This window comes from Cyclopterus lumpus, chromosome 17, assembly GCF_009769545.1.
Source record: "Cyclopterus lumpus isolate fCycLum1 chromosome 17, fCycLum1.pri, whole genome shotgun sequence".
In the NCBI taxonomy this organism is placed as follows: domain Eukaryota; kingdom Metazoa; phylum Chordata; class Actinopteri; order Perciformes; family Cyclopteridae; genus Cyclopterus; species Cyclopterus lumpus.
Window position 1 is genome coordinate 7,085,021 of NC_046982.1, and position 21,586 is coordinate 7,106,606.

Sequence of the window (21,586 nt, forward strand, 5' to 3'; positions counted from 1 at the left end):
CGGAAGGTAAAATAAACAGAGGCGGAACACGGAGGGAAGGTGGAGAACGGGCATCGTGTGCGGCGTTTAAGAGACATGGTGTGGATAGCACAGACATGGCGTGTGTGCGGAGGAGATGAGAAAATAATGCTGTGACAGTTGGCACTCTTTTCTTCCCTAGTGTAGCCCAACACACCCACTTCCTCAGTATTGGCTGCTTGTGGGAGTCAGAGGTTATGTTTTTCGTCCCATTGAGGAAAAGGGCAACATTACAAGTCCCGTTTCAATTAAGTCTGAGAGACAGATCCGGCTACGTTATTGCTTGGGGGAATAAATGGCACAGGACGAGACCATACATCATTCGCTTATATGCAAACACTTCACCCTAGCCACTGACATTTACTCAATCCTGAGCCGTCTACATTTCTCAACTGTAGGCACATTGTAATTTTGTTTTGATGTGCAGAGGCTTTGGGTCAGCACATTGCCTCAGTCAGTGGTGAGCCAAGAGGAAGGAGGATCTCACTCCAAAAGCCTGCATGTAGCGCGTGATGGCTGCCACGTTGCCCGTCCTACAGCACTTCCTGAATAATGCGAGGCTGGGTTGATATTTTCATCTGGAGCACAAATGACAGTCTCAAGCCCGACGTGTTTATTGGCTGAGCAGCAAGTTTCCAGGCCTGTCATCCGCATATATAAATATATTTTCTGCGCCATTTACTTTAAGTATAGGGGTTGTCATGAAATCGGCAATGTGTCATGTACACCTTAAATATTTTATGTTTTCGAGGAGCTGAAATGTGTTCGCCACATGAGTGAGTTCAGCTCGTCATGGAGGGGCATATTACTTTGCTCTTTAAATATAAAGGTTGATTTGCAAAATCTGCGATGGGCCTACTGAAAATACAGTCGGCTCAATTCCTCTGCTAAGGCATACAGAGATGAGAGTTGAAGCTGCTTTTTTTATTTCCCCTCATGTCAGGTGAAATAAAACTGCTATTAAAATTAGACCCATCGAGAAAAACTATAATGTGTATTTTTTTTTAAAACTCGCATTTGTCATAATAAAGATGAGATGCGTAACCACTCCCCCTTTCACTCCCAATAAGCATAGGCTTGTGTCACTAAAAAGTGTTTGCGGCACCTTTTAAGCTCAAGTATTTTTGTCAACAGAACTCCTTCAAAAACTCATTTTGACTCTTTTATTCTCTACGTTTTAATCACAAATGCAACAAAGGCCTCTTCTCAATTTGAACAACTCAAAACTGCAGAGACGTACTTCCCGCAGCTCCATTTTTCTTCCCCTGTTATAACAGTTGCGTCAGTCTTAGTTTATAGGAAGCTGCAGTATTCCAGACTGTTCACAATTAATGATCTGTGGCATAACACCCATTAACACTTTTCTAATGTGACAAAAAAATATGGTTAGTATTATCATTAAGGAAATTATGATGGAGCCGGGGAAAAATCCCATTAGCACGGCTGTCAGTGCTCTTGACATGCGGCTCAGTGTGTTGGACCGGGTGTCGCGGGAGCTGGCCAATATCTCTTCCTACTGCATGGCATGTGTCTCGCTTGTTGTCATGGATTGTCTGCCACATGGAGAAAGAGTCCTGATTCATACACCATGATTGATTTGCACCACTGCTGCAAACCCCCCAAAACCGGTTGCGAGGCTTATTTGCATCCGTCTCGTTTTCCCCCTGTATGAATAGCATTAATCATTTTTTGGAAGCTAAATTCTCAGTAATTGCCTAACGGGATCATTGATTTGTGGCATTTATTTTTGTTTTCGCTACAAGTGGAGTTCTATTTTTTATTTCTTTGCTCTCGTGATTTTGCTTCCAGTACGTGGCAATTTATAAAGGATTACAAATATTACGCAACGTGATTAAAATGCTCCTCTATTGCAAATTATTTATGACACTAATCACCAGTTCAAATAATGCTCATTAACAAAGTTATTCATGTGCAGTGTCTGTCCTCCTCCCTCCCTTCCCCGGCCCTAATTGAGGAGGGTTGACCTCTTGACCCCAGCTAAATTGAGTTGTAGTCCCTGTGGCGAGCGTCTCCTTCCCGGTCAGTCAGGGCGGATTACACAGCCATTGTGTTCGGCACTGTATCGTCCAAGCTGGCTGTAACCAAGCAGATGAGTCACGCATATCCAGGAACACACTCTGGGCTCTTTCTTTTTTTCTTCTCCTTCTGATGTCTGAGAAGTGCTGCGAGATGCATACGCGCACAAATACGTGGCAATCCACTAACAAAAGCACAAAATGTGTACAGTAATTATACACACATGCATACGTACACGTACGCACTCTTCACTCCCTTCTCCGACACAGCAGGAATTCATTTGATAGATTAGGAAAGGTCCAAGCCGCTGAGAGTTTCTCATGTTTTGCTTATTCACGTCTATTAAATCATCAGTTTTATGCAGGCGGTACATGTGGTGATCAATCTGTTTTTTTCATTTTTCTTCCTCTTTCGTTTTATTTAATTTTTTTAACTTTGCGTCTTGTTTTGTTGTCTGCTTCTCGTTCTGCTCCGTGGAAAAAAGTCATCCCTAAAAAAGGATACATCCTGCCTTGGGGATTGTCCCTCTCAATGTGACGACGATTACTCTGCGTTGTTTTTCTGTGTGTGGCCGCCGTGTTAATTAGTGGCCTTTAATGCTGTGCCACTTGTTGTGGGATTATGTGTTTCCTGCTCCGCGTTGTGACAATCAAAAGGAGCAGTGCTGAAACGGTCCCATGTGTGTGTGGTATTGTATCAACAAAACCTAGCAGCACGATTACAGGTTGTCACCGACCGAGTGATACACTGTACCTCGTCAAACGTTAATTAACTGATAGCGGCGAGCGAGTCCAACAATGTGGACTGAGCTTTATTCCGTTGTCATTACTGAAGCGGTCGTGAGCGTTTTCCCGGTGTCTTTAATTAAAACTGTCCGGCTGTTTGTTTTAGTACCGTGTCACGATTGTTGATCAAATGTCCAGCCGGTATGAAACATCACAGTTGTCGGGCCTTACCTGACAGCTCAACCCTCTATTATCGCTCCTAGCTTGCTGTTAATTACCCGGGCGACAGGTGCAAACGAGCCGAGCGGAGTGCGCTGTTGACGGAACGCCGTTTACTTTAAACGGCAAAACTTTTTAATAAGTTCACGTGCGGTGACAAAGCGATCGCCAAAAACCGCCGCAATGTTTTTTTCGAGGTTCTCGTGGCATCTCGTGAAATAAGAGTTTTCTGCCTGAAACTCCCTCATCTCACCAACAGGGACGCCAATCAAAACCAAACTCCGGCAATCTCTGATAGAACCGGTGGGGGATTTATTAGGACCCCCTCATCCCTCGCCCATTTAAACGGTCGTGGATGCAAGGCGCTCAACAGTGCTGGAGAAAACTCATTAAACTCTCAGGGCGTCAGTTGCTAAGGCCTGCTTTACCAGGACATGGCTTCTGTGTTGGCTGCTACGATCCTCTTGGTGCTCCGAGGGACACGCCTCCATGGGGTCCAGCTATGTCTGTTCCATCACTTTTAATTGATTCAGCTAATTAATTGCCAGACCCATGGACATTTGTTTTGCATATTTTCAACGTGCATCAATTCTAATAGTAACTAAGGGAAACAGTTCAGATCAGAGACTTACATGGAGGTATGTATTGAGTGGATAGTGACATTTCTCGCCAAAGGTTATTTTTGAATAAAAGCACCTCAGAAGAATTCTTCTGGAAGTCAGCTTCGGCTGGACAAGGCCAGACATCGAAACGGCGTTGTACGTTCGTTTGCCCTCTTCACAAGAAACAGCTCGACACTTTCCTCTTCATTTTTCACTGAGGTTTGACTCCCTGCTTGACGCCGACTCTCGCTCCCCTGAGGGGGCTACTGCCACCATAGGATCCTGCCTTAATTATGCAAAGTACAAGATATTTTGTGCGATTTTAAAAGTGCGCCAGTTTCTGCTTTGGCAGTCACTGCCACGCTCCCTACTGGGGAGGTCCTGTCAGACTCCCTCCTTCCTCTTTGCCCAGGAAAATGAAAGGCTAGAAAGAAAAGACATAATGGAGAATGCATTTCAACTGCAGGGGTGGAACGCAGAGGCGTAAGAAGTCCTCAGTGAGACCCTCATTTTACATGGAACAGGTGGGAGACTCTTTTGTTCTCTTCCGCTGTTAAATCCATTTCATTTCTTGTACTTGACATGCCCACGAGGAACTGTCCCCCAGTTTCCAAAGAAGACTCTAATGTAAAAGGTTCCTGCCTTTTACTAAACAGAAGTTGGGTTTTTCAAGGCCATGCTGTTATCAAAAAGTCAAAAGTGGTTTCGTTGCACGCGTCTAATGAGAGCGTTTCAGCGCGCGATCGATGAGCTGTCACTACTTTGTCAGACGTCATTTTTTCAACAGCAGAAAAGCACTTTGCAGCCCGCTTTGGTTGTTACGACACGTTACCGTGAATATATGTTTTATGCATTCGGTGTTTCTTTGCATTTAAGTCAGCTTCAGGAAGAGCCACCTCTTCACTGGCATCTAGGAATCACGTTTGTTTTTCTTCTTCTAATCAAGCAAGGCACTCCACAACCTTCATCAAGGTGTTTTTTTCACTTTGTCACTGTTGATGTCGGGAGGGACGTTTCATGGGAGACGTTCATAATTCATCACGTCATTACCCAGTCCAATATGTTATTTACTTGGGTGGCTGTTTGCCTTGTTTGCCAAACCTCATACATATGAAAGGCTTGTGTGGATTCACAAACCACAGGTTGAGCTGTCGAATGCTGTTGAAATCTCTTGGAGTTTCCATACAGACAAAAAAAGTCTCAATAGTAAATAATAGAAAGAAGGAAATCTCAATGTGTCGAACTTGTTTTTCGCTGTTAACTGTTTCTTCCCCTCTTCTTCTCCCCCTCCTCGGTTTTCTGGCAGTAGAAGACAATGTGACGGAGGACCAGCACAGTCCTGGGCAGACTGCCATTCCAAGCGGTAATGCTCCATTTCATATTTCATCATTTCGGCTGTAAAGTGGATCATGTGTCTGCTTGATGTGTGCGTGTGTGTGTGTGTGTGTGTGTGTGTTGTGTGTGCGTGAGTGTGTGTGTATGTATGTGTGTGTCTGTAAAATCTTTGTTGGGTTCAGATTGTTCAGAGAAAAGTGTGTGTTCCCTGTCTTTGAGGTTTTGGTTCTGTAAACTGCATGGCTGCATGTGTCTGTGTACGAGAGGGGGGCAGAGCGCTGGCGCTCGTCTTCTTTGTTTGTGGTGCACGCATACGTGCAGGTGTTCTTATAGCTGTGTTTCTGTGTGTTCCTGCCTCTTTTTTTTTTTGTCGGTAACGCTCTTTGTTTCCCAACCCTCTGTATGATGTAGATAGAGCTACCCAGATGAATGTGCCCTGTCTCCACGCGTGCCATTCACAGTGGCCCTCCAGGAACGGAGCGGTAATTCAGGTCAGGCTAGCAGAAAGCCCCCTATGAATGAAGCCTGCTCCTGATGCTCCACACTGTATATTTCATTTCATTTGTCTCTGGTAAAGGTTAAGTCTCAGGCGTGGTTATTTTAAACCCGATATGGATGGTTTTGCCCAGCAGGCTGGGGACCCTCGGTACTCCGAGGCTGCCGCATTAGTCCCGCATTTACCCAGAGCTTTCCGAGTGGCAAAAATACGGGAGGCGAGCTCCGCCACAATAAGTCCAGTTTATTCTCAGCTGCTTTTGACGCACAGTCTTATTGTTTCAAAACATAGGCTTTGGCGTCCAGCAGGTAATGTAGGTTTCTGACCTTTGGTGTTACCCATCATCACACCTCTCATGCGTTTACGAGTGAGCCTTTAGTGCGTAATTGATCGGAAACATTTAATGCCGCATTTTTTTGGTTCACCCCTGGAAAAAGCAGATATGTGTCCTGCCGCTGAGTTAATGCGTATTGATAGGTATCGGTGGGCAATGCCGGGGAGAGAAACCGCCTCCTCGGCCCGCTCCAACCCCTGCTCAAGGGATGACGGACTGGGCATAAAATGCAGACTTTGCCTCGGAGACCTCCCGTCATCCAGAGCCAAAGTAGAGCTAATGAGTGTGCCTGATTGCAACGACCCCCTCAGACACACGAATCTCCCTCTCCCCTATCCCTCCACCGCATCTATCTCCAGAGTGAGGGGAGACAGCCGCCACATGATCGATGTCTGCCTGTGGAGAAATCAGGAGGGCGCACAAATTAATTTCTCACTTTACTCCTTTGACTTTCGCCTGACTGATTTTTTTCTTCTTCTTCTTCTTCAAAACCCCCCCCCTTCTCAGGTGGCGGGTTGCCGGATGGTCAATGAGAGAGCTGTTGTTTGTTGTCCCCTTTAACTCTAAAACATGTTTCCCTGCCTGCCGCGTGGCGTGTCCTGTTGCCAGCGGCAGCGATTCGTCCTCACGGTTAAACCGCTGGCCAAGAAGGCCCTTTTTAACTATTTTAACTAACGAAAAGCGTATACCTGCTCGTTGTGCATTTCCCACTTTGACGGACACGGCCACAATGGCCATTAAAGTCCTGACAAGCCGAGGGCTTAATCAGACATGGTGTCAAGATCTGCCTCATAAGTAGACCGCCAGCCGCGCTCTGTGACTCTGCAAGCGTTCCGCGGGCCCCGCTTCCTGTTTCCCATTCATGTTTGATATGTGGCAAAGGCAAAGGAGAAATGCTAACAAAAGAGGCCCTCTCAAAGATAGACAGTATTATGCATAGTATAGAGGGGCAGGAACAGTGTGATATCTGAGATTTAATGAGGCAGGGCGCTTTTTTACCCAGAGAGTGTCGAGCAGGCTTAAGATCTGCAGCTTGGCTTTACCATTGCGCTGCCTGTGTTTAATTATAACCACATGCTCCGTGCTTTTTCTTCTCTCTTATATATACATCCCTTTCTTTTCTCTCTCTCTCTCTCTCCCTCTCTTTCTCTCTGGCTCTCGGCTGTGTCAGACTGAGGCGTTCTTTTCTTTTTTTGGAAGAGGGTGTCAGCTCTGTCAAAGCGGAGTGGACTGAGGCAAGTGGGAGCATTGTTTCAGAGATCTGAAGGGGCGTCCGGTTGGCAAAGTGCCGGAGAGTGGCGTGGCGTGGCGTGGCGTGGCGTGGCGTGGCGTGGCGTGGCGTGGTGTGGCGTGGCGTGGCAGTGCGGCATCGCCGGCTCTGGCTGAGGCTGCCCACAGATCAATGTACTGCGGGGCTCACTACTGCAGGAAGAGGATAGGACTCTTTCACTCCACCACTTCAGAAAATCATATTCTCTATTATTCATTTCCTTTGATGTGTTACTGCACTAATGGCATGGCAAGTCGCTCCGTTCAATATCATCACTCCGTGTGAGAGAACGAGAGAGCATTTAGTATGATCAAATGTTGTTTCTCGTTCAGCTGCTTTGATTTCCCGTCCTGTTTGTATGCTCGTATTTAAAAAAAAAATATATTTTAATGGTGGATGATGCTGTCTGTGTACCTGAGCTCGTATGTTGGCTGCTTCCTTCTCCGTGTCGCCGTCATTGTTTGCTCTTACGGGTCCTCTAATTGTTTCAGCATCTTTTTCTTTAATTTGGCACGCATCATAATGTTGTCATGAATGTGCTGCATGTTGTTGGTTTTTTTGTTGTTGTTGTGTTTTTTGTTGTAACATAGGGGGAAACACTTTGTGCTCGTATAATGTGCTCAGCGTTTTTTTAGAGGAATGGCTTTTGACAAACCACCTTCGCTAATCTACTTTCAAATTTCAAATGCATCAAAACATTAAACAGCAATTAGTCCTTAATATGAATCCAGGGGACTAGAAGCTGATAACTCAAATTGCGTGTGCAAGACAGATCCCCCCCCCCCCCATGCAAATTGTTGAGGATCGTTAACAATCTGGCAAGTGTCAAGCGCACAGCCGCGTCGTCGGATCATGACATTCTTTAATGATGGGGGATCAGTGGATGTGACGGTCTAAGCGGAGAGCCCCAAATCCCATCCACACAGAGGAGGATACACTCGGAGGCACATGTGGCATTAGAATGTGGCGTGACCTATATATGGCGGGTGCTCGGCAAAAGTTTTTAGAATTTTTAAATAATGAGGTGCCGGCAACCGTGTGAAGGTTATTCAATCTTAATGTCCTCCTATTTCTGACAGCCTCCCTCACTCTGATAAAGGAGCTCGCTCACCTTTGATCAGGCCCGCCGACATGTGTCGACAGAAGCTGCTCGCTGGTTGAAATAAATTCTTAATTCGAACTTGGGGGTGGGTGGTTGTCGGGTGGGTTGCCGGGGAGTGTGTATGTGTGGGGGGGGGGGGGGGCTTCATAGAATCAGGATCTCTGGGAAACAATGGGGAACTGAGGTGATGGGTGAGCTGGTAATGATGTTTCTGACACCGAGGTCTTTCATAGCACAAAGAAAGACTGAACCCTGATGCAGACATACTGTATCCACAGGCACGTTAGAGCATAGTCCTCAGTGGCTTCACGCCTTTCCTGCTTTTGGGGGCTGTATTTGAATGAATTACAGTTTAAAACACAGACATCCATCACATGTTGCATCTATAAAATGGCTTCATACCCAACAACAACTTTTCCGGGTCTCTTATCCATGTTTCAGCCTCTGAATATTTTAATCTTAAAGCCGAGAGTTAATCAAATCTCTAGCAAGGCTAACGGAAGGGTTCATGAGCGATAACTCCTTAGATCATAATTCTATTGTCACGCTGTGCAGCACCTGGCCAAATGCTTTATCTGCGTATTCCTATACATTCATGCCCTTCCTGCTCTCCTGGTGGTCAGTGTCTCCACCTTGCTCAGTGTGTGGCCCAGGCTGCGGGGCCACGGGTGTAGGCTCCCTCCTGGGGACCACGGGTCCCTTGTGGGACTGAGGGAGCAGAGAAGAGAATATCAATTAAAAGGTCATAAATATTTAAGAGCAGAAATATTCAATAATATAAGGGTGGGGGGTCCGGGGGACTCTTCAACTCACAGGATGAAAGTTGTGGCATGATAAATGTCACGAGGCGCCATAAGAGACAAGAGTGTGCCTGATGGATGGACTCGCACTCAGACAGATATTAAACGGCTGTAAAGACGTCAATCACCTTCCAGATATCCACATTTTATTAATGCGAAACTACCGTGGATTTAGTATCATGAAGATTAAAAATGTCTCCTTTCAGTCAGATCTTCGTCGTATTCTCCTTGTTAAGAATTCCTCACTACGAGCTACAATCATCTTACTTCGAGCTGACCTTCTTCACAATATGGATCAGCGGTCAATGTGGCTTCCCTCTTGTCCATGCCAACTTGGTCAAGCTGATTAACGCAATTAACAAGGGCATTAGGCATGGGGAAAAATTCTCAATATGCCCCACCATATTCCACGTGTGATTGTCAGCCATTCCAAGCATGCTGGTATCGACCCGCTGTCCAGCCTGTAGAGACTGGTCGAGGAGGATGTCCTGATCTGATGGATTACTGTATGAGGCCCAGAGGCACTGGAACCTCAGTATTGACGTGGCTCTTTAATCCCAGGGTTGGACGTGACCTTGCCGTGTCAAGCCCTCCACTCCCCATTTGCGCTTTCTCCCCCCCCCCCCCCCCCCCCCCCCCCCCCCCCCCCCCCCCCCCCCCCCCCCCCCCCCCCCAAAAACATGTAGTAGTTTACACTTCCAGCGCATCACAGTGGTGCACCGGGGGTCACTGGGCTCGACCGGGAGCATTGACCCAACTTGGATTCACTCGAAGCTGCAGCTGAAACTGAAAACAAGCAAGCGGGGATAAAACTCACAGACGCTTGGAGCTCTTTAGGTTTTAATGTCATAAAGTTCCCTGAAACTATGTGATAATAATATGGAAAATAGAATAAAACGCATCTTTCTTCTGCACTGAGAAATGTGTTTTTATTTTGCGGATAAAACTTAAAAATGCTTTGCATGTCCGTTGACTGAGCTGTAATATTAGACAAATTAATGATTCATAGAGGCCGTCTGAAAGAAATAATCTCAGCCTTAACCTCCACCACAGGCACCCAGTAAAAAAAATATATGTTTTGTGTCTGTGCATGAATCATTAGTCTATATTGTGTGGCTTTTGGACTCGGTCAGAAGTGTTTCCCCCCCAGAGCAAGAAAGGCCTACATCTGTGAGGATTGGGTTGGGATTTTCATTTTCTTGAAACACCTTCTGTTCTGTTCTGCACGGTCCCACCGGGGACCACAGTGCTGATATTTTTAGAGGGCATGTTCCGAGAGCCTCAGTCGCCAAGAGGGAAGGACAATGGAGGGTGTGATGTTACATCAATACTTGGCGCAAGTGGGGGGGGGGGGGAGGAAAAATCCTGGGTGGCCTTGATGAGCCCTGGAACGCCTTTCCTCAAGGAATTTCACAGTTTAAGAGCACCCTGCAGAAGGAGGACTTAAAATGGCCGCCCATGTGTATAGACGCCTGGTGTATATATACACAGCTACACCTGCGCGTGTCCGCGCCACACACGCCTTTGTCCTCGAAGCGCTGTTAACCACGTGCTAGGCGAAAGACGAAAAAAAGGCTTCTTTCTCGGAGTTTCAGGACGAGCCGAGGAACACTTGCATCAGTGGGCCTTAAAATGGCTGCCAGTGAAGTGCAAGGGCTCTCCCCTCCCACAACGCCTTAACCAGGGGTGACATGATTGTTTGATTGTAAGTATGGCTTTATAATCAGTCTTATTGTGAAGTGTAATGGTCACAGCAGGGGAGAAAGAGGGCTGCAGGCCATGCTGCCTATTTATAAAGACGCTGTCGCGGGCCAGATTTACCGCGCTTCCCGAGCGAGGCTGTTGACGGCGGGCCGCGAGTGAACAACGGCAGGTTATGATTTGTCGCCCGAAATATTGAAGCGCCGCGCGAAGATCTTCAGATTAGACGGCTACCGTGAAAGATGATTCCTACTCCTGGTTCAGTCAGTCGCCCACCCCTGGCACTGCTGCAGCACAAAGCCAACAAGAGACAAAACTGCAGATGGATTGAAGAATATTGATGTATGCGACCCGCGGCTGCCTGCGAGCAAGGCTGAATAATTTAGGGAAGTGTGTCGTGACGACAGCCTAACGCACACCAACCTCAATTTTTGTGTGCCTTACTCCATACATCCACAGTTCTGGCCTAGATGTCTGGGTAATATGGCGAGGTCTGCCTCCTCTGATCGACGCCGACTGATGCAATTCAGCACTCACTGGCGGGATTTCATATTTCTTTGGCCGAGCCAAAACTGCAATCCAGGATTTATTAACTACACATATTCCCATCAGTCTAGTTTCATATACTGAAGTTTTGCTTGGGTGAAGCAGGGCAAACACAACGTAAAACCATTTCTAATAACAGAGGTGTGTGCGTGTGCATGTGTGTCTGAGAGCTCTGCGTGTGTGTGTGTGAGCGCCGTGCCACCTTGTCTGTGCGTGCCTGTATATCTCTCACCCTCACCTGCCCAACCGTTCTGTTATGGCATGAGTGGTTGAGTTACAGAGGCCCAAATTGAACCTGCATTTTTATTACAGCTTTTATTATTGTTTTTATTAAATCCGGAGTCTAGAAATCCATTTTATTGTCACCCAGAGGAAGCTGTAGTGCCTCGCCGTGCGGGTCACCCCTTCTGACTATGTTGTGCTGTCATTTCCTGTGGCTCGGCAGATCCAGAGTGCGCCCTCGAGAGGGCGGCGGAGGATGGTGAGACCGGGCGTCTGAGGAAGAGGCTGCTCTCTCCAGAGGAAGCGGAGGAGGGAGAGGAGGACGACGAGGAGCCCGCGCTGCACAGCTGCGACAGCTGCCGGCAGGTGTTCGAGTCGCTGAGCGATCTCACCGAACACAAGATTAATCAATGCCAGCTGACAGGTAAACAACGTTCAGCCCACCGAGCCTCCCCTCCACTCTGCCACTCAGCTCTTCTCCCACTCTCGCTCTACGCCTTCACCAGAGAATATGCCACAATATGTGTGTTAGTGTGCCGCACCGAGGGGAGCACAACACCAGACTACCACTTTCCTTGGTAGACATCCAGCAACGCACACACACACACACACACACACACACACACACACACACACACACAGACACACGCAGACACACGCAGAACATTATTTATATGTGCTGCACATCCATAGCTACGGGCGTGACACACAAATAGGCCTTCATGTGTCCTTACAGTAGATCACTGTAGGCTGCAGCGTGTGTATTTATAGCATGTGCTGTGTGTCCTCACATTTTCATAAAGCACTACACTAAATCTAACCTTTCACCAGAGTGTCACACGCAGCTACGAGGTGCCACCGTAACCAGACAACCAACTGGAACCAGATCCTCGCTGCATGAAAGTACCTCAGTCGGTCCCAATGCCAGCTCGCCACGGTAGTAATATCTAGTGGGAGTGAAGGAGAAGGATGCCATTGGCATTGACCTGTTGATGGATGAATAGGTCTATAAATACCCTGACAAGGTGGCAGACAGAACTAATGATGTGAACTGAAGGTTTCCATGTGCTTCTCGTGGACTTGCTGTCCTCCTTTAACGCGTCCTGGTGGGCCCACGTCGAGGAAACACCATCCGACACACATTTTGACCAATGTTTTGGCACAGGACCTCGTCTCTTGTTATCTTGTGCAGCAACAGAGCGCGAGGAGAGGGTCACACGTAATGATCCTGTTTCTTACAGAAGCCCTACCGTTTATCGTCTCAAAGCAAAGCCAAAAGCCCCGTTGATGAGAACGCTAGCGGAGTCTCTTTTCTGTTTACATTAATCCACAGTTTGATTTCATATTTCACAACCCGCAATCAAAAAGCCACAAATTATAGGCTACTGTGGATATCCCAGAAGTTGCACAAAGATTTCCCTCTAACAGTCTCACGAACCGAGTCCCGTGTGTGTGGTGTGTGTGTGTGTGTGTGTGTGTGTGTATATATATATATATATATATATATATATATATATATATTCTGCATTCTGTCATGCCCCCATTTCTGCTAATTTATCAGATATGCACGCATGCTCATTGCAAGAGTGACTTTGTATGTGCGCTTGTTTACATGTATGTGTGCCCGGGGTGTGCTCATGTGTGCAAATTCAAAGTGACGCTCAGTCGACTAAAGGTGTGAAAATCCATACGCTGTTCACTTCCACGTTACTGTCCTCCAACAAAAGCATGCGGAAACTAAGTGCACCGCCTCCTGTCACCTTTTTGCATTCAATGTAACACCATCAAGCCGGCATTGTGGACCGTCTGTTTGGAGGAGCCAGGACATAACAACACAAAGGGTATGCTGCATACACTTGCATGAATTTAAATGATCTTCAAATTATACTTATTTGGATGTCATTTGTGTTTATGGGAGTTGTGTATTTGATTCAGGGGCAGGTCTTCTATGTTCAGCACCGTTGCAATGTGGTCATAACTGACTCAGCCATAGTTTTTCAATAATTAAGCCTGGATTTTATAAATGTCAATCTTACGGACAAATAACTCTTAATTGCTCAATGGTGGAAAAAAACACAGTTTGCATAAGAGCCCCCGTGGAAGCCAAACAAAAGAATCTAATTGCCATTAGGGTATTGTGATTGCGCAGAAACACTCTATTAGTATTCAAACACAGTGGGAGAAAAGAAACTTCTAGATGGCATACTAAGTACTTTGAATGTGTGTGTGTGTGTGTGTGTGTGTGTGTGTGTTTGTGTGTTCTCTGGAATATGGGAGGAGATTTCCTATGTGGCATAATGTAGACATCCATGACCAATTAATCTGCCTTACATCAAGTCTCTACTCACAGATGGATCCTTTATTAGAACCACTTTCTAATCAACCACCAGCACCTGCTAAACCTTCCATTTTTACAATTTCAAATGTTTTATTTTTGGTAAACAAATTGCAGAGCTTGACTGGAACCAATCCACATATGGAAATTTGCTTGCTGTTCCCTGACAGAACTCAGCTCTTTTTCCCCCAGCTGATATCCCATAAGCGTATATAGAGTGTATTACCACAACCAGACATGCCCATATAAACCCACTACCTCACATGTTTATTCTGGGCCTCATACTCTGCGTCTGTGATCTACGGTAAAACATGAGTTTCACCACAGGAGTGAGACAAAACAGACAAAATAAAGTCTAAACAGATGCTAGCTGCATGTCGACCACGCCCGGTGGACAGAGGGGAAAGAGGAAGATGTTACATGTCACCGCGATCAATGGCGGCCATTGTCTCCCCCCCGTCTGGCAGAGGTATAACACCTTTCCATGCACTTAAGCCGTGACCACTGCAGTGCGCTAAGGGAGCGCATGGGTATGGATTGCCTTGTGTCCCTGATGCGATCGGTGCTATTGATCGCACTAATGCTGGACTGCGGAGGAAGGCGAGAGTCTTGAGGAAGGGAAGGAGATGGGGAGAGAGAAAGAGGGAGAGGGAGAGAGTGCTGCAGGAATGCGTCCCCAGGGAGCCCGTCTTGGGCTGGGGCAGGGCTTCAGGAATGCTCCCCAGGAGATCCCAGGGAAGGCTAGGGCAGGGCTGGAAGAATGCTCCTCTGGAGAGTTGAGAGTGGAGGCTGGCTGGGGCAGGGCTAGAGGAATGTTCCCCCAGAGCACCCCTTTAACTCTGGAGCAGAAGTGGAGGGGCTCCGCGGGGGGAGAGCGCCCCCCCCCCCCCACTCCCCTCTGGCTCCAGGATGGCTGCGGATCAGGTTTTCCGTGTGGGGATCAGCATCCTGCCGACAGGGCTTTAGGCTGCCCTGGGGAGGAGACAGGAGGCTGCAGGCACTGCTATTCCATAGGCCTTTCCAAAAACACTTCACAAACGCTTTGTCTCACTGTCTCACTGTATTGTCTGTGCACCCCTGTATTGTTACCGATCCTTCGTGGAGAAAGAGAAACCGTGTCTACAGTTTGACTTTTGCTCTCAGTTGGCACAAGACACAAGTTCATCTGCTGGATATGAGATTGCGGTGGTGGGCAAGGAACCGTGCCCTCAGACCTACTCGCCAAAGAAGTACCCGCTCCTCAGCTCATTTCAACTTGTTTACTCGCTAGCCCACACTGTAAATAAAAATAACACATCCAGCTCAGAGTTTAATTCAAGAGAATTGCATTTTCACAAAGCCTCTCACTGTCGGCTCGCCACTTCCACGTCTCTGAAGGTATTTGAATAGTCCAGTGCACACATGGGCTGGCAGCCTGGTGGCCATTCTTTCATTACTGGGTCCAGCTCCCTCGAGCAACACCTTTTCTCATGTCCTTCACTAGAGGAGGGGCATGGCTGCCCCCCCCCCCCCGCTAGCCTCCTGAGAGATCTGTGCCCTGCTATTTAACCCTCTGTGAGATGACCTTTTTAATAAGTGTCTTTCTCTGTTTTCCTGCCGGCCACTGCGCGAGCAAACAGAGCATGTCTTCTGCTTCCCTCAGATAAAGGAATCAATCAGAGAGGGCGCAACAGACAGAGAAAGAGAGGGAGATAACTGGGCCATATATGGATTTATGTTATGTAGATTTCCCCTTTCTTCTTCCCTGTAGACGTTGCAAAATGCACTCAGCTTCAATAAAATACGTTTCAGATTTATGAGAAAAATACAAATGAAATATTAATACTCTGTGAAAAACAATAAGATCCCCCCACAATGAAGAGCGTGGTAACACGATAGAAATAGTTTAGACACATTTCTAATATGAAGTCTCTGTTTACAACGGGGATCCAGACACATTCTTGAAAGCCACTGATATATGTTTTCCCCTTCCCCATTCCCAACCACGACATGTTTGTTTGAAGTGTTTGAATTCATTTACATCAAGCCGTTGGGTCAGCAGCATGGAAACATTCAGTAATACTGTGAACAGGCTCCTGGCAGTCAATGTTTTCTACTAACTGTTTCCAACAGGCTCCTATTGGTTATATTGTTTTTTTTTCCAAACTAACTTTGTGTATTGATCCAACAGCTGCTTTGTGGCTGCCAAGAAGAATGCGCCAAACTGCAAAGACTTTATTTGCTTCAAAAGGGCTCACATAAGAGGAAAGTGACACAAGCAAGACCTGATTAGCTGAACTCTGAGCCACCGCCGTTCATCCGAAATTCTGCTGTGTGTTTTTTTTGCCGGGGCGTCTCGCGACATCCTGGTACAAAGAGCAGCACACTGATTACAAGGCTTTGAAAGGAGGAGAGGCGGTCAGGGGAGAATAGCTACTTCTGGCACAACGCAGCCACTGAAAAGAGACCTCATGCTAGAGTGAGCTCTCAGAATTGGGCTTGAATCTTTCCTGTGTCTGTGTGTGTGTGTGTGTGTGTGTGTGTGTGTGTGTCTGGTGGGGGCACACTCTACGTGAGCGTCTATGGGAGAAAGAGGAATAGGTAAGGAGAGAAAGAGAGGCTGAGAAAGAAAGGGAGTATTAAAGTAGATGTTTGACTCCATGGCGTACCATCCCTGCGCGTTTCCTCGCTGTGCGACCGTGCCAGTAACGTTAACAGGAATGTCATTAGGAATTCAAAGTACATGCCCTCGCGAGGACGCCCTCGCTCTCTCTCCCCAGTGCTTCACACCGCACACATTATGCACTGTATAAAGTATTTATTGGTCTTTGTCAGACGAGGGCTGCGTTTTCTGCAGGGAAAAAAAAAAAAACAATCAAAAATACGAAAAGAGGAGCCTGCGTTTTATGCAGGCGCGTTATGTGTGTTCATGGCAGACATGGCGATGGCCAGCACCATTCATATTCACATCCTCCTCCCCAAAAAAAAAACACCCCAAAAAACCGCTCTGTCTCTTTTGCTTGCTCAATCAGTCATCCGCTTAGGCATGCAAACACACACACACACACACAACACACACACAGCCACGTGTTATGGCGCACCAGCGCGCTCCTTTCCGCAGCACCTGCGCGCCTTGCACTTTGCATTTCAGGCGACACATAATTCATCGCCCCGAGAGGATAAACACATGCTGTGACTTCATCCAGCTGACCTCTTTCTTAAGTAGGTAGCCACAATAGCAGGGGTGGCGTGTGGACAAAGAGGAGACAACCTCATGTTCTCACCTTTTCTTTCTGCACGCGCGCAGAAAGAAAACAGCGGCCACACTGTTGTTATTTATTCCCCCCCCCCCCCCCCCCCCCCACTCACTATGTAGCATCCCTTTGAAACTACTGACTTCAGCGGAGTGACAAAGACGTGCCCGTGGAGCGCTTGTCTCGGTTTCTCTTGCTCTCTTCATCTCTCCCCGGCCCTGGCTCTGCTTGCTCTTTGTTCACTCTCCTCCTCAGCCTGCGAGTCTTTTTCAGCGGCACAAGCAGAAGAATGGCACATTAAATCTTAATAGGACTGCGTCTGGCCGTGTTGAATTGCAGAGCGTGTTAAGCCGGCGCTTTCCTCCCCCTTGGCACACGCTCGTGGAAGTGGAAAACAATTGAATAAAAGAAACCGCTCCCTCCCTCTGTAACACAAGTGACTTCGGCTGCCCTGCTGAAGCTATGAGACTGAACGGACTCCGGCTCACACATGGCATAAACCCTCGCTGAGAAACTGTAACATAAATGGCATTAGTCCTTTTCTAAAATGCACAGCCGCCGCACTCTGGAAGGTAGACGCAGGATTTTCCTTGTGCCACCCACAATGTAGCTGTTGCATATATTCCCTTCTCAGTCGGAAAAAAAAACACCCAAAAACTCAGCACTTAAATTCTAGAGACAAATACAATAGGGTAGAAGAGCCAGGAAAGACAGGTGAAATGAATTGAGACATGGGAAGGACAGAGGTAGAAAAGGGGGATGGGTAAAAGACAAAGAAGTGGAGAGACACACAGTCAAGGTAGGAGAGAGCCAATCTTTGCAGCAGCAGCCGCGATGTGAGTCCAGGCCTGCTTTGTAAGGCAGTCAGAGGTGGTAATTAGTCAGTGATGAGTTGACTGGTTGTGTGTCCAGTGCACGGCACTGCTGGGTGGGGCTGTGGGAGGTAGATAAGGCCAGCAGTGGGCTTATCTCTGAGAAGGACAGGCACCAGGCCTGCCAGGCAAATCCACCCACAGACCAGCCACATTTTTATTAACAACATCATTAATGCCAGACAGGTTATGTGCAGTGGCTCGGAGGAGAGACAGCGAAAAGAAAGAAGAAAAAAAAACCTAAAAAACAAATAGTCTCAATTCCTGCTTGGCCGACCGGTCTAAAGTACATCGGCACCGGTTGACGTGTTTTGAAAGCACGGAGCTTGTGGAGGTGTTTACCAGGTAGGCAGCCAACGGAAGGGCACGGAGAGCGAGCTTGGATCTTACCTCTGGGTTTTTGCTCACTCTCCTCCGGGTCCCCAGAATTCAAATGATTTTCTTTTTTTCTCTCTCTTTCAAACGTGGGACTGCTCACCAGAATAATGATGAAGCAGATCCAGAGAAATATAGGAACACACAAAAAAAAAAAAAAAAAAGAAGCAAAAACTTTACGGACATTGCTAGGCTCGATTTGAAATGTTGATTTTTTTTTCTCTGAATCTGCAAAAGAAAATGTAGGTGTGCATGGTACAGTTTATTTGTACCTTTTTAAGTAATAAAATACAATGTTAAGCTGAAATGCAAATACCTTATGGTGTTTTTTCTTTTTTTACACTTCTGTGAGCGGTAATCTGATTTCCTTTGATCAGATGGCACCTTAACAGGTGTCTGGCGCGTTACGTGGCAAATTAGCGTTTGCTCGCTCTGTATTGATTTTTATAAGCAATCGGGTGCAAAAGTGCCTATCGTGAACAAACACTCGGTTTGTAATCAACACTCGCTCAGCTTTTCAACGGCACGTTTCCCTTTAATAACTTACACCAGGAGTTGACAGGATGTAACATGGCTTTGAGACAGAAAAGTTCACCAATCGAGACGTACCTCATTCACAGACATCCACAGGCTTTTAAATCCCGTCTGTACTCCCTAATGAAAAGGTCATAGGATTTAGCTTGTGTCTGCGTGGAAGTGTTCTGCACACTGATCCCCATAAGGCCTTTTCCCTTCGATGGGTCTTGCCAAACTCACCAGTAATGGGAGGAGAGGAAGGAGGGAGATGGAGGGCGGTGGAAAGAGTGACCAGTCCGACAGGTTTATGTCTCCCTGCAGGCTGAGCTCCATGGAGCGGGCCCGCAGGAAGGAGCAGAGCCAGCTGTGACGGCATCCTGCGAGCAAACTGTGGTTTGGGAACTTTGGGGCTACACTATCACCGACTCAACATTTCCCCCTCTCCTCTACCCCTCCCAGGGGCTGTTTTTGTTGGCCAGGGGGTAGTGTTTGGGTGGGGGCTGCTCTAGGGCTCCGTGGAACAGCCCCTCCTATGCTCCAGGATATGCCAAGTTCAGCCACCCACAAGGACAGGGGTTCTCAAATATCCTGTGAAGTAACACACTTGTTCCTTAGTGCTAATTGCCATTTTCGGACTGGAAGGTGGGTTCATAAATTGAGTTTTATGGGCAGGACGGGTGTCGTTTAAGGTCTCCAAGGCCACCAGCTGGACTATGCTTTGGAAGAGGGAACATTGTGTGTCGGTACAGAATGTAATGGTTTGACAGTAAAGCCATGCTGTCAGGTAATACAGAGATGTTCTCTTAATGCTAAGAGCAGTGGACAGTGAGGGGGGGGGGGGGGGTTCCAACGCCGCTGAGAATGTAAAGGTCATCCAATCTATTCCACCTACAACCTGCCTGGCTCATCGATCATCCTGGAGGAGTCAATCGATTTGATCAGGGAGCCTCTCCGAAGAGATGGCCTCCCAACGAGTCGGTGGGATTCTGTGAAAGGCTGCAGAGTGTGCCAGCTTGGTACATGTCTCCCCGATAAACCGAGACATTAAAATCCCTAATTAAATAGTAACTCGCCACCTGCGTTAGCGATTCTCTGAATAAGCCGCTGATTTAAGACGGCAAAGAACATGCAACTGTTACTGTCACTTCATCATGTTATCAGGCTCATTCTATATGCAACGCATGTACGCTGGAATCAGATCAACAAAAAGAACCAGCAGGACAGACTGATGGCCGTGGTAAACAGAGTGGTAATCTGTATATTGGGACATTATGTGCCCCCAGTCAAAGCGTGATGCATCTTTCTCATCATGAACTTGGTTTGTAAAACATACCCCACAAACAAAGTCAACAGACAAAACCATTGTGTGATTGGATTTTAATCCAATTGCATTATTATTCAGGCCTCCCATTGGCCATTCATTACTCTCACATGGAGCTTGTGTGGGTTGTTATCACCCAATCAGGCTCAAGACTGTATTCTGGAGAGCATGCTTTCGTTTGCATCCTTTAAACCCTGTGAGCCTTCCCTCTCTCCGGGCCCCGCCAACGGAATACCTAATTCCAAAGTAAACTGATTGCTCTCTCCAACAAGATTACGCTGTGATGATGTTAGCCAAATGAGACCGCTATTCGGATGCAACCAGGGCAGGCAAGGATGCTTACCGCAAGATGACTGATCAGCATGTTAAGAGAAACGAGGTTGGGAGAAGGAAAAAAAAAAGGGAGGCAAAACCGACGGATAGAAATCGAAAGAGTGTGAGAGAGTTGTGAGCGTGGGGGTAAGCAGAAATGTAATTTGCTTCTCACCTCAGGCGACTGGGCTCTGAGGCCAGTAAATATGCAAACAAGCTGAGCCTGGCCATCAATATGAAGACCCTAGATGATTACTAATCTCCACCAAAGAAGTAGATTGAGGTCTGTTCAGCAGCGCCATACAACATGAGGGAGAAAAAAAAAGAGGGAGGTTAGAGTCCAAACCACATCTCCATATTGGCCCCAACATTATGCGCAACTCAGAGTTAAGGGTATATCTGACCTTCAGTTTGAGATATACAAGGCCATTCCTGATGCATACAAATCAGCAATAACACACCATTGCAAATATATGGGTGTCTTATACCTAAGGATACATTCATCTTAACATCAGAACGTACATATAATTCAGAAACTATTACCATAACTTCTCAGTAACTTTGAACCTTGTTCTCAACTCGCCCCGGCCTTTCCATCATGGAGAACTCCTTGTCTGATATGAGCTCCTCGAAGCGAGGCTCAGTAGTTTACCAGCCCATTGTCATTCCCCATCCGTAATCCGGGATAAAAAAACCTATGGGACACAGACTGAGTCATTAGGTGTGTGCGTGGCTTACCCAGACAGCTAGATAAACCAGATGCCTCGGGATGGCCAGGGGTCATCGCTCTGTTAGAACAAGTTGTTGATGTCCTTGTTTCCCTCCACCTCTTCTTAGCCCGCACTCCTGCTCTCGCCCTTCGTCATCGTTCCTTCTCTCGCCTTCTTCCTTTCTTTCCTTCTTTCTGTCTGCCTGTCTGTCTGTCTGTCTGTCTCTCCCTTGATTGTTGTGCATAGTCATCTCAAACACAGAGGTCCGTGTTGGAGCTTAGCAGTTGAAGAACCTGTCAGCTAAAGGGAAGAAGCAGACAGGGGAGCTGTCTTTGGCCCTAGGTTGAATGCCTGAGGGTGTACTACGTGTGGAGGATAGTTAGTGCGGTACGACGCACCGCAGTCTGCAGGTGAATCCTCTCATTTTTCGGGAGACTTAATGCATTCAAATCATTACCTCTAGGGGGGAGTGTTATGACTTTCTGTTCCAGGAGGAACCTTGATA

The 21,586-nt window shown here is 47.1% G+C and overlaps 1 protein-coding gene across 1 annotated transcript in view; it reads left to right on the plus strand.

Moving 5' to 3' along the window:
* The window catches only part of LOC117746780 (zinc finger protein 521-like), an 89,380-nt gene that overhangs the window by 2,493 nt on the left and 65,301 nt on the right, over positions 1-21,586 (plus strand). Inside the window, 2 exon segments of the mRNA XM_034556086.1 lie at positions 4,908-4,964; positions 11,631-11,831. Coding sequence (XP_034411977.1) covers positions 4,908-4,964; positions 11,631-11,831 — 258 coding nt within the window.